Raw genomic sequence first — 14287 nt, 5'->3', positions numbered from 1 at the left:
AAGAAAGAAAAAGAAGAAGGAGGAGGAAGGAAGGAAGGAAGGAAGGAAGGAAGGAAGGAAGGAAGGAAGGAAGGAAGGAAGGAAGGAAAAGAAACTTGCCATCTCTCTTATAATTTCTGTTTCAGTTATATCTCTTTTCACCCAATCTGGGAAGGCAGAAAATGTAAGAAAATCTTTGCTTCCCTATGCTCCTTTACTCTGCATAATGATCACTCAGGGCACGCCTGTATTGCCCGTTCAGTAATGTCTCTTTAATCCACCCATTCCTTCCACCACCACTGTCCATGTTCTAGTGTGGGTCCTCGTCAGCCTCGTACCTGTGGTCACATCAGGTGTCACATCTAATACCTCACCCATCTCTTCTTCCTTCCATTGCCTTCTGCACAGCCACCTAACTTGTCTGTCTAAAGCAAAAGCCAACTGTGTCATTCCTTTTCTGCTTAAAAACAAAACTCAAAATAAAAATGACTTATTCCATGTCCCCTTGAGGTAATAGTTCATTTTTAAATTCAGCAGAATTCTTTCAGAGAGTCTCTTGTACTCAAGACCTCTACTTCCTCTGCTTCTCGCTCTCTCTCTCTTTCTTTTTAAGGATTTATTTCTTTATTTTGGACACACACAGAGAGAGAGCATGAAAGTATGAGTAGGGAGAGGAGTGGAGGGAGACAGTCATTAAGCAGACTTCCTGCTGAGTGAGGTGACTAATGCGGGGTTGGATCCGTGACCCATAAGATCACGACCTGAGCCAATACCAAGAGTCAGACGCTTAATCCACTGAGGCACACAGGCTCCTCACCTCTGCTTCTCTGCCTTTCTTTTGATTTTACTCTAATTTCTCACATCCAGCAATCCACTAAAATCACCCCTTGCAATCCACTAAAATCTCTCTGGTCAACAAAAGAGTGACTTCTGTGTTGCTGTTCAAAGTTATTTTGGTTTTCATTGTACTCTATTAGCATCATTTAACAAAGGTAATCTCTGTTTTTGAAACACTTTCTTTACTTGGACTCGGGGCCACTGTTCTCTCTTGAATCTCCTCATTTCCTTCCCAAGATTCTTTACTGGTTCCACCTTATCTTCTGGATCCCAAATATTTGAATGCCTGAGTGCCTGAGGGCTCAAGCCTCCAAGCCGTCTCTCCCTCCACTCTATAGTTGATCTCCCCCGTGCTCATTGCAATAAACTGATATATAAGCTGACTCCCAAAACTATACCTCTGGCGTTGACCTAATTCCTGAATTTCAGACACATTTGTGCAATTGCCTACTTGAGATTTCATTTGGATGTCTGACAGGTCTCTTACGTGTTCAAAATTGACGTCTTCCTCTTCATTACTGTCAAATCTGCTCAGCCTGTGGTCTTCCCATCTCAGTACTTGTCAAATCCATTGTCCCTTGTTTAGGCCAAAAACCATGGAAACGTCTTTGACTTTCTTTTTTGCTCACACCCTACATCCAGTGAGATGAGTTCTCACCTTCCTCTCTGTTACTTTCCTAGTTTGAGCCAAGTGATGGCTACATTTGCAGCATTGCAGTGCCCTCCCAGCTTGTTCCTCTGCTTCCATCTTTGAACTCAATTGGTCTTTTCTCAGCATAACAGCCAAAGTGATCCTTTAAAATATAAAGAAATTATATCATTACTCTTTTCAAAACCCTCCTGCCTTCTTGGTCTTACTCAGAGCAAGCCCCTAAATTCTTACCATGGTGCCAAGACCTTCTATGACCTTGCTTCTTTACACCTCTCACACTGTGATCACCTGCTACCTCTCTTCCCTTAAGTTCCCTCAGCTGTGACTACACCAGCCTTCATCCTGTGTCTGAAAAATGCCAAGTATGCTGTGGTCTCAGGGCCTCTGTACATTTTTTCTTTGCCCAGAAGCTTTTTCTTCATATCCAAATTGCTTTTCCCTTTACTTTCTTCAGGTCTCAATTGATCATTCTGTATCTCCTTATCTTACCACTGAATACTTATCACTTTAGAAATATTAAGTATTTAAGTACAATTTATAAAATTAGACTGTTAGCCCCAGTGAGGACTAAGGACTTAACTGTTTTTATTAATTGATAGTTTTTTGGGGACCTGGATAGATGCATCATACCTACTAGGAATGATAAATATTAACTGAATAGACAAATGATAAACATTGTGTACATAGAACTATGTGAACAAGATTAAACATTTAAAGAAAAACAGGAAATTCATCACAATTTCTGGTAAAACTACTCAAAATGACGGAGGGTGGTTCGTTATTTCAATAATCTGAAGAGGGCAGTACATGGCATTTCACCTAACATTTTGTTCGGAAATTTATAGTAATTTAATTTTTAGCAAAGACCGTGGCTTCACAGGACAATTAAGCACTTGAAAAAGAAGAGGATTAACATTAGTGAGACTGGAAACCCAAGAGGAACTTAATGATTAAATCAATATCACTGTTTGATCTTGGCCTCCAATCAGCCCATACCTGCCAGTTGACCCCATGGCAATCACGAGGACAGCTTTTGCTTTTGCTCTCACTCCGTAAAGGCTAGTCATAGTCCTACACATCGAGAGGTGGGTAGTTTATAGCTGGGAATCGGTTTTTATTGCAATTAGAGTGGAATGAACCCCTGACAGATTAACTGGATCGGCGGTTTTCAACCATTCTCCCCCCATAGCAAGATACCTGCCAGGTAACATACATCACTCATTTGACTTGGCTGCATTGGTAATAGAGCCCATGGGCTCTGCACAAGTGCAGTCACTACCTGAATGCCCTGTCCCCAGAGTCATTTCTTCTATCAGTTTACACACTCACAACAGCCTGGGAACATTTTCTAGATGCAACCTGTCATTTTTTGAGAAGCAGTCTTAGGCCAACAGAGAATAAATTCACCCATGATTACGGAAATAGGAAATTAGAAAGCTCAGAAGACTAGGAGATCTAAAGGATTGAGAAAGACATTGTGCAAGCCTGGCATTTGTTTCTCTCATGGTGGGAGATGAAATACACAAAGGGGCAGTGGCCAGACCAAATATAAAACTACAACTCTGGCTCACAGCCTGGCACCACCAGCCCAGGAGGCTGACCTGCTATCTACAATAGGAGGCCAAACATAATCACACAATTGATCCAAAAATGGCAAGGACATGATTAATAACAACTTTTTGCCCTTTCTTCCAACTTAGAACCAACCAAAGTCAAATACGCACTCCTAACCAATCCCGTAAGATGCTCTACTCCTATGTAGCCCATACTGACAGCCTCTAATCAGGGCATACCTGAAGCCATCCCTTCTGCCAGAAAATTCTCCCACTCTTCTGCCTGCCTTTGAGTTGCTGCCAAACACAAGTGATGGTGGCTGGCCCTTTGCTTAGGGCAAGTTTTGAATAAATAATCTCTTCTTGTTCTCATGTGAGTGGGCTTCACTTATTTCCACAGCTCTCATGGGTATTGGGTAAACACTGCCCATTGCTACGGACCCCATTCTTTGACCCCTACTAGAGAAGACACAGAGGCCTTGTGTGCTGAGCTGCAACTAGTTTGCCGAGTCTGCACTGACATGGTAAGTCAACAACTGGTCTGGACTTTGCTGTCTTCATATTGAATCTCTCAGCTATTTATTCTCAGCTTGGTACCCAGGTTTTGTTATTGGCTGTCACTTGTTTGGCATCCTTGGTGAAATTCTTTAGCTTTAAACTTAAAAGCAACATAAAAACCCAATGATAACAAACATTTTGAGTAATAAAATCTATGAGACTTGGACAGGACTGAGAAATTAAAGTATGCTTTCATTATTTAATTTCATGTATATAAAATATTACTATGTTAAAAATGGCAATCCAATATTTCTAATGAAATCAGACTAAGATAAATTATATTAAACAGCATCTTGAGGGATGTGTGTATACAGGTGCAGAAGCTAAGTACTAACATCTTTTTTATTCCTAGCTTTATTGAAATATAAATGTCATATAATATTGCATAAGTTGAAGGCGTGCGACATGATGATTTGAAAATATGCATATATTTCAAATGGTTATGACAATGAGTTAGTTAACACATTCACCACCACAGAGTTGCCATTTGTGTGTGTGTATCCGGTGAGAACTTTTAAGATTGAACCTCGTAGCAAGTTTCAAGTATATAACACAGTATCGTCATCTGTAGTCACTACGCTGGACATTATTACATCCCCAGAACTGACTCAACTAATGACTGGAAATTTGTAGCTTTTGACCAACTTGGATCATTCTCCCCTCCCCCTGCAACCCATAACCAGCAATCTACTCTCTGTTTGGACACGTTCAGCTTCTTAAGATTCCACATGTAAGTGAGATCTAGGATTTGCCTTTCTCTGTCTCACATATTTCGTTTAGCACAAGACCCACAAGTTCCATCCATGCTGTGGCAAATGGCAAGATTTCCTTCTATTTTATGGCTGAATGAGATTCCGTTGTACATATGATGCTACAGTTTCTTTATTCACTCATCTGTCAATTATCACTTAGGTCGTTTGCAAGTCTTACCTGTTGTAAATGAGGACTAACCTGTCTTGAATTCCTACCGGGTCCAGGAACTGCAGTGGTGCCTTATTACACATTATCAAATGACTTTGTCTTTCGTATTTCCATAATTCCACAGTGTGGGATGTGTTTGTTATTTTCAAAAAACTTTACATTATTTGAGTAGTATTCCTAGTGTTTTAACACTCTGCTGGAACTGCTGGCAGAGGAATTTTGGCTCACTTGGTGCATTTATTTAAGGCTGGTTCTGGGTAGACGCTTTTTCATTCTTCCATGGCCTCTTGCAAGACACTTGCATATGATACACATTTTAGCCATTTGTTTTTCTACGTGGGCAAGAAACAGAAGTTTCTACAAAACATCAAGCTGATACTTATATTTTTATTTGACCTTACACTAACCCCATGAGGCTAATCTTGTCATCTGTGCTTTAAAGATGAAAACAAGGATTGGAAAGATTAAGTAACTTGACCAAATCACGCAGCTGGTAAGTGGGGGATTCCAGATGTACAAACCTGCTCAGGCTAGCCCCATAGGCTACATCCTTTCCGCTTTGCCACACTGTGCATCAAAGCATAAATACACCGTTTGGAAGCGGCAATAATAGGATTTGATGAAATAATGGTAACACAGAAAGTGTTCAAAAGAATACAATTTCTTGAGGAGACCTTTGCTATGGTGGAAAAATCCTGAGACGTTTGCGTCTAGAGCACTCGCTCCAGGTCCTGGCTGCGACAGTAGGAATTCCGCACAGCACCTGCTTCCCTGGTTAATGAAGTGTGTGCTGTCCTCTACTGGCGTAGAGGAAACACGACAGCCCACGCCGTGTGTTGGCTCTGCATGGTTTCTAAAAACCCAAATTGTCAAGTTTCTTTACTTCTGCCCAGTATTAGACATTTTCAGTGGGCCTGGGTTCCTTCTAGTGGATTTTATCCCAGAATCACCTTATGCACTTCAGCTCCTTTCTTCGCTGATCTCACATGGCCGTGCCATTCCTATTCATGTGTTTAAGCTTTAGCAAAGGCATCTAGAAAAACTAAAGCAGTATCTATCTGCCTATATGTAAATCCGGGAGATTAAAAACTGGACATATATGTTAGGGTTAAGGATGCATTAGTCCCTGTTATTTTCTCTTAATATTGCCCTAAATTACAGGTGACTGATACGCAAACTTTTGAATCCATTGTTCTTTCACATGCTGTATAAAACAGACTATTGATTCTCAGCAGGGCAACTTTAATATTCAGCCATCCATTTAATCATTCATTCATTAAATAAAGACTCATTAAAGTCTGTTTCGTGCCACCATGCTAGTGGTGGGTGGGTATAAGTAAGAGTAAGCTATCTCCAGTTCAGTGGTGTCGATGGGCATGTGAACAAATAATTGCAGCGCAGTTTAAATAATACTATGATATTTACAAAGTGCTAGGGGATCTCAGAAAGAATGAATAATTTTTGCATGAGTGTGACAAGGAGGTTTTACAGAGGAGGGTGTGTTCACACTAAAAGATGAGAAAGCATTGACGTGACTAAAAAAAAAAAAAAAGGAAAGTGCTTTCCACTGGAGCAATTCTCGTGTGCAATGATGTGAAGATAGAGAAATATGGAAGGCAAAGTCAGAGCACCGAGTTCCATATGTTGATCATGGGGAGTACTCAGAGAGTGGTGTGAGTCTGGGGCATACAGGAGGACAGAGTTACAAAGGGGCTAACTTTGCAGGAGGAATCTGGACTAGGTGTTACGTGTATTACATATATAGAGGGAAGGAAGGAGGGAAGGTGTGGATGGATCCTACTCTAAATCCATGACTATTGTGCTGGTTCTATCTAGTTCAATAAAGTGAAAATCTGACTACTGCAAGGGAAATTTGTCAATGTAAATACCAATTTCACTCTAGAAAATGCAAGCCTTAGGTGATATTTTCTGAAACCTTACCAATGCCCAAGATAAGCGGAGAACTACTGAATTCCACTTAACACTATATTATGTCACCATATACAGGCTTAACAAAATTAAAGTGAATTTGAGAGACATTTTGCGAGTGTCCCTTGGATAAAAAGAGAAATAACCCACTGTTCACTCCCTTTTCGAAAACATAAAATTCTCCATTATATTTTGTTAGTATGAAACCAGTTTGTGGCTATACTTTATCTACTTTATACCTCTCTGATTTTTAAAAAAATAAAATTTACTTCAGTAGTATAAAAGTAATATTTGATATAAAAGATTCAAAAAGGAAAAGTAGTTAAAAATATCCCCTTATATTCTTTTTAATGAATGTGAAAATGTTCCTTAAAAAAGATTCTCATTTATTTTATATTTTTTATTTTTTATTTTATTTTTTATTTTTATTTTTTTTAAGATTCTCATTTTTTAAGTATGTATTTGTACAGCCCAGGTAGTTAGGAAAACTTTGCTGCTAATAGTTTTCCATGCTACATGCTTTATGGTAAGACTTAAAATATCTCATCATTTATAAGCCCATATGGCATCTGATTCCAGTAGCACCAATCTTAAGTAATTTTGGTATCCAGACGAACTTTCCAGGGCCATTGTAATTTATTGTAGTGAACTAATAGTTAATACAAGTTTAAAACAATACCACTTTTCACAGTCTGGTGTGGTTACTGCTTTATTTTCTTCACCATTAATTAATTTTCTATTTATAGGGAACCAGTAAAGTTGCTGTGGAAAGTCTGCCGTGTTATTATATTTAGCTAATGAGTTCTTTTAAATTAGTTTTACCTAAACTCTTATTAGAAAACTTTTCAATTAGGCAGCAATATCTTATTGGGTGCTAGGGTGTGGGAGAAAGTGATACGAAGGAAAGCCTCCTGTATTAACCAAAGGACTTACTGAAATTTTGTCAGTAGTAGATTCCTGCTCAAATCCTTGCTTCTAAAACCTGTTCTCACTTTCTGCTTCTCTACTACTTTTGATATCAATATATACAAGACCTACTTAGATTCCATAAACATACAATTTAAAAATAATATCAATTCCAAATTCACTTTTAAATAATCACCATCTATTCTCTTATATGCTGGAAACAAAACAAAAACATCCAGAAACATGCGAAGAATGATGTGCCTTAATTCTTTTTCCTTTGTCTCTCCAATTATCCAATAGTAATTCCAGATCCTATATGCTCTTGCTTTTTAAGGGCACTGCCTCCACTGCAGTTGATGTAGCTGAGAAGCTGGCTGGGAAAGCCAACCTAGTAGTCAAATTGGCTCTGCCATTTAGAAATTTGCTTACTGAAAGGCTAGTCTCATAAATACCACCTTTCCCCAGATGGAGCATGCCTCTGTTTCTAAAGCGGGCCTGAGTCAGTAGGTAAAGGCTCATAATTGGTTTATGAAACCAATTATGAAACCAATAGAAATCATTGGTTTCTAATCAATACAACATCTCAAAAGGGAATGGAATGTCCCTCCTTAATTAGGTTGTATTATATGAGGCTCTGCAGGCCTTGAAACAGCAGCCCCGTTGAGCTGCCCACAGAGAATGGCAGAGAACTATGGGTGACCTCTAGAACCTGAGGCCAGCCTCTGCTCAGCAGAAAAATGAGGACCTAAAACTCTAAGGGGGTGAATTCTCCCAATAACATGAGGGCACTTGGAAAAGAATCTTTCCCCAGTTCAAGCCCATGTTTCCACCAACGCCTGGATTGTGAACTGGTGAGACCTGGAGCAGAGGATCATAGCTGTACCCAGATTCCCGATCCACAGAAACTATGAGATGATACATGCCACCAAATTAATGGTAATTTGTTCTGCAGCAGGAGCAAACGAATGTAAGTCCCTTCATTAGATGCTCTTTTGAGGGTGACATCTGTTTCTGTCCAGGACCCTAAATGCTACAGGTTGACCAGGAGTCAGCAATTATTTTCTGTGAGGGGCCCCAGATGATAAATATCTAAGCTTTGCAGGCCATAAATGATGGTCCTTGTGTATCCTCTCTTTTATATTCCCCCAACTATTTGAAAATATAGTAGCCATTCTTAGCTCAGGAGTTATACAAAAACAAGCAGTATACTAGATTTGACACAGAAGCTGTATGTAGTTCACTGACCTCTGCATTTGACAAACATGTAGTATCTGAAAGATGTGCATGTTGCTGTATCCTCATCAAAACCTATTTCCTCTACTTCCTGAGCACGTCTTGGCCAGACAATATTTCCTCAGCCTATTAAGCATGTGTGTAGCTACATGTGTGAGTTCTATCCAGTGGAATGAGGGTGAAAGTGACATAAAGCCATCCGGGTCTGACCATATAAGTGTCTCCTGCAAGGCTGCACACTCGATGATTCTCTATCCCCTGGTTGGAGAGAAAGGGTCGATGGTCCTACTGATGGAAGTCCCACAAATAGAGGGGCCCCACCTCTCAGCACCAAAGACTACCTATAGAACACCTGTGTTTAACTGGTATATGAATTTTACTGGGGCTTTAGCCGTTGAGATTTGGCAGCCCATTTCTTTGTATATATCTTAAAGCTGAAGGTACCAAGAAGTAGCTTCTGCTATATGTATTTCCTGAAGAGAATGTTCCATAGATCCGTGTCATTGATAAAGAAAACTTTCCCAGTTTTATTTTGTGCAGGTATGGTCTGTGGGAATAAGCAAGAGTAGGAATGACCCAACAGAGTTAGACTGTGGCTCAGAAATGCACATCAGATTAATAGAAGAGTCTACATCTAGAGAATGGCAGTCCTGTGCCCTTGTTACTACTTTATGGCTCCTCCATTTCTAAGATAGAACTCTCCTCTCTACTGGGCTCCAGAGACTTCCCAGATCTCTGGACACATACCTGCTCCATTTCCACAAAGCAAGGGCAATCATTGTACCCTCCCTCTCTTTGTACCTGCTTCTCCTGTCATCACACACTGGCCACTGGCCACTGGCCACTCCAGCTTACTCTTTACCACGGAAATCCAACCCTTTGCATTTCTATCAACCGTCCATGAATAGCTTCTATTGAATGGCATATAATCACCCCCATAAAATGGATATGAGTCTTTAAAGTCATTTAAATCTCCTTATTTTAGACCCTTTGAAAGGTAGCTCCTATTCAATGAAATAATTTCTCATGCAGGAAAATTATTGTACTTTGTCTGATTGATTCAGTTGGAATACGGTAGTGGGATTCTTTCTTGAGCTTGTCTTTGCCCTATAATGCAAAATGACTTGATGGTCTTCGAATTTCTTCTGAGACCGTTGGCTCAGTTATTGACAACAACATCCTTGGGGGGTTGGAATCAATAGGGATACAATACAAAGGGCACACAGCTATTACACGTGGGTTATTGCAGCATACATCTATTTATAGAGAACTTCATCAATATGAATGATTGCCTTAAGCTACCACATTGTCTTTAGTATTCATCGATTTAAAGCCTTCAAAGAATTCAAATGCCAAGTATATTAAAGAAGCATGTCTGGAACCCAAACTATTCAAATATAAAAGAGTCAATAGAAGGAGACAAAAGTTTCCTAAATAATTAATTACTAAGATCATTGCTAAAGTAACTGATCTCTTTTTCTCTCTCGCAATACAAATAATGGTGTCTCTGACACACGAAGGCAAGGGATCCAGCCGAGGCAGTGCTTGTCCAGTAACACTAGGTGGCAGCAGTGGGTTTTTAGCCAAAATGCTCCTTTTTCCAATGGGCAGAAGTTACCATGATTAAGAATTGGGCAATTAATTGAAGAACAAGGACTCTGATTGCAAATGAAGACATGAGCTTTCTTTTAGCACATTTTTAAACAAATAAAAAATATGTCTAAATATTATCAGAGGGTGAGAAAGCAAATTTGCCATCCAAGAGGGTAGGTACTAGGAATGGTGTGATTATAGTGTAGGAAAATTGAATATAACACACATAAAACTTCTTTAAATATTAAAATAAATCTCTTGTAGAAAACAAACTATTCCTTTAGGAGTAGTAGTTTCATAGGAGACTTGCATTTTTTTTTTTGAAGACTTGCATTTAAAACATTAGCAATTGCTACCAGTTAGACAGTTCTTAGCAATTTGTAATTTAAAAGGGACAGACGTGTCAACATATGATTGATATTTGAAAGGTAACTTGAACTTTTGTTGATTTATTTTCTGTAATGCTACTCAGTATTTTTAACACTCTGGTGCAAATATCTCTTAGCACAAAGGAAACCCATTAATCTTTCTGGAAATAACTAAATTGTGGGTCAATTTTTGAATCAAGAAATAATGCAAGATTAACAATCTGACCTTAGTCTGGCATAGTTAGAGCAAGAAATTAAGATAGGGTATGTTGTCGGATTCTTCCAAGGTTTTGCTCAGCATTTATATGAATAATTGAAAGCAAGTTCGGACTAATGTTACCAAATAGGGCAGGTTGATAGGGTGGATGGAGGTCTGGACGGAATCTGAGTTTTATTTCTGGCTCTGCCTCTATTTTATTTTGTGACCTTGAGTCAATATTGTAACAATCTTAGATGTCAAATATTCATTGTTAAATACGTAAAGTGTACATATTGTTTAGATGGATTCTACGTTCTAATCTGGCATTTTAATCAGCAGATTCCAATTTTTTGCCCAATGACTAGTTAGCATATGTATTTAGTAGATAGTGCAAAGAACTCGTGTGTGTGTGTGTGTGTGTGTGTGTGTGTATGCTAGAGGACTGAACTCATTTTAGACTCACAGCAAAAACAACATAGTCATAAGTGTTCTTCTTATGCAGGACTACACTGTGTATTTATTAATTTATTTTACAAATAGCTCTTGAGAATGTTGTTTGTGCAAGTCACCGTATAATGTTGTAGCCAGATGAAGGAAAAGAGGACAATAACAAGTGATTTTGTTATAACCACAGAGGATTATTTGCATTTTTGTCATTATTTTCTTTATTCTCATTTACAAAATGCAAATCAAGCACCTGTACATGAAATCTACCACAGGGAGCAATTTCACTATATTCATTAGGTCTTGGCTTAGGCTCCACAGAGAGCAAGCACTTTCAATTTTGCTAAAATGGAGAATATCCTTGAGGCGGCCCAAAGAGAGACTGGTAAAATTTAATCTGCTCAGTGTGTCACACAGATTGTACCCCCGACATGCTCGAAAACAGTGAGCTCAATGTGGCAACTTTCAGGTCTTCCTTGATTAGAAATATGTGATGACACCATCATCCAGTAAAATCACAGTTATGACCTGTCATGAAATTAGGGGTGACAGGAGTTTGAGTTTATGGGAGTTTAAAATTCTACATCGGACAACAACCAGCAATTATTGAGCCTCTACCATATGCTAAGGTCTGTCCTAAGTGCTTCCACAATAGTATCTTGTTTATTCTTCACATGGGAATATGAAATTTGTCTGACTGTTTTATAGACAAGGAAACTAAGATGGGGGAAAGTTAAGAAATTTGCCATGGTAATAAGTGGCAGAACCAGGATTCGAACCCAGGAAGTCTTGTTCTAAGAACTTGTTAAACCATCACTTCAGGTAAACGGTCTCGGAGTTGAGTCTCCTGCTGTGTAAGCATCAGGGAGAAAAAAATAATGGGACTTTGTGAGGAATGAATGTGACCAGTATAGCAGTTGTCTTTCAGGTTTGTCAGCCTCAGCACCGCTTTGCCTGTTAGGGAAAAATTGGAGTACTGATGCCCTAGGAGAACCATCAATCTGTAAAAACTCTTCCTGCTTCTCTGAGATCCATAGTGGAAAGGCTTCATGCTCTTTAGTCAATACCACATACTTTAAAAACAAACAAAAATCTCAACAGTTTTTGAAGGACTGTTTCATTATTTTCAGATGAGTCACATCAAAAGATATTGTCATTTTCTCTGAAAGAATCATATCCCATCTCTCTTTATTACTCATGTCTCTTATTACTAATGTGTCCATTGTCAATACATCAATACTGCTCAGGAAACTTCTATTTGTCTCCTGTTAACTGTTACAAAAGAAGGAAGCACAGATAGTTAAAAAAAAATAGCATAAACTACCGCTATTAAAAATTGCCTTCCCCAATACTACTTGGTATTACTTGCAAAAAAAAGAATAAATTACATTGGTTAGCTTCTGACAGCATATGTATTCCATAGCTATAAATTGGTTGCATTATATATAATTCTCAAAGGTGTAGGAGAGAGTAATAACAAATTCCCAATTAATGGAGAGGTGCAGACTCATGGGAAACCATGTCATTTGACCAATGATCTCTTCATTGGGGGCAAAATAATCTCTTTGGCTTTCATGTACTGTGGAAGTTACATTTTTCCTTACCTCAACCAAAGCTGAATATCACCAGGGATGATCATTTAATTTCACATTTTATTAAAACACTTAATGCAAAGCCATGTTATAACTGAAGGCAAAACACAGAGCCTGGTGTAAGAAGCTCTTTTTCAGAACATAGTAATGAGAGAATTACCACATTAATCTATGTATAAAGGCCCTTTAGAGATTTTCATGCCTCCTGTGGTTTCATTTTCCATGGAAATGTGGAGTAAGAAGGCTTCAAACACAATTATTCATCGTTAAACATTTCACTTTTATAGTTACTGCTCTGTCAAGATGCCGCTTCCATGGAGACACACGGTGTGACACTTTGTTTCAGCTGGGTTCTTCATACCATACACCAGCAGTGACACACCTTGATCCTGTGCACACAAAGCTGTCGCTCAGCCAGTGAATATATCTTGGACAAATGGAGACTCCTCTGTTATATAAAGGGACATCCTCCAAGTAGCAACTCCATTATCCATCTGATAATTGTACCCGATTGATAGATTGTGGCAAATCGGAAGAACTCAGGGTAGGGTTCTTATAATGCTGCTCACAAATGGCAGCCATCCAGCCTGGAATATCACTAGCCTGCTCAGCTCTCTTTGAAGTTTCAAAAAGGGGGAAAAGATTAGAGGTGAGACTAAAATTATTTTCATAAGTGTGTCTGCCCCCAGGAGTCTTGCCCTGTTTTCTCTGGTTCCAGGAATCACCCAACCAGATAATGAAGTGAGTTGCAGTAAGATGGAGCTTACTCTGTGAAAAGATGAAGCCGTATTCATCTGAAGCACCCTCCGTATTTTCCTCATCCTGGCAGATGCCTCTAGTTGACCAAGGTTTCAGCACAGGATTAAAGTTATCAAGTCAACAGTCAAGGGTAGTTAAATGGAAAGAGTGTGAGAAGTTCAATGAGAGATGGTTAAAAAATAGAAGAAGAAGAAGCCTATGCAGACATACTTAGCAGCATTCTAAAATTTTAGGGATATGGTACTAGGATCGCTTTAAACACCTTTATAATAGGCTAGAATACTGTCTCCTTAGTAACAAAAGATAGTAGACTTTATATCAGCTAAAGCCAAATACAACCTGCTGTCCAGGCCAGTTACCAAATGGATCTTGTTGCTATTAAAATGATCACCAGGGAGTTCAAGGACTAGGGAGTCATTTGAAATGGCCTTGGAAAATATGTTGAAAGGATTGCCTCAAACCATTTTCCCTGGTGCTTGTTCTTTGTCCCAGTGCTCTAACATACAGTACATGATAAAATATATCCTGTATATTTATAGTGTGTCCAGAAAATGCCAAAGTGCTTAAGGCTCTGACATTGTTTTCATTAGAGATAGATACTTCAGGGAATGTAAATGCCAACTTTTCAAATTTGCTATGAGTAGAAAATCCAAATGGTGCCAGCTTTTAAAAATATGTTGTATTGTGTGAGGCTCTGGACCAGCTGCCTATGAATTAACATGGAGAAAGGCTCTTGTGGAAGATGCAAACAAAAGCACAGGAAT

At 38.9% G+C, this 14287-nt stretch overlaps 1 protein-coding gene across 6 annotated transcripts in view; it reads right to left on the bottom strand.

Moving 5' to 3' along the window:
• LOC144315591 (uncharacterized) overlaps positions 1-14287 on the bottom strand; it is a 63819-nt gene that overhangs the window by 21362 nt on the left and 28170 nt on the right. For 4 of the 6 annotated variants that reach the window (XR_013381321.1, XM_077900332.1, XM_077900335.1 and 1 more), the window contains one exon: positions 1475-1610. The exons of the other annotated variants lie outside the window; for them this stretch is intronic. Coding sequence is in view for 3 of the 4 variants with exons in the window: in XM_077900332.1 (XP_077756458.1) it covers positions 1475-1610 (136 nt within the window). In the remaining variant the exon portion in view is untranslated. The remainder of the gene's footprint in view (positions 1-1474; positions 1611-14287) is intronic. 6 annotated transcript variants of the gene reach the window in all.

This window comes from Canis aureus, chromosome 6 (assembly GCF_053574225.1).
Source record: "Canis aureus isolate CA01 chromosome 6, VMU_Caureus_v.1.0, whole genome shotgun sequence".
NCBI lineage: Eukaryota > Metazoa > Chordata > Mammalia > Carnivora > Canidae > Canis > Canis aureus.
The sequence above is the reverse complement of the archived record's forward strand: the minus strand, read 5'-3'. Positions and strand labels throughout refer to the sequence as shown.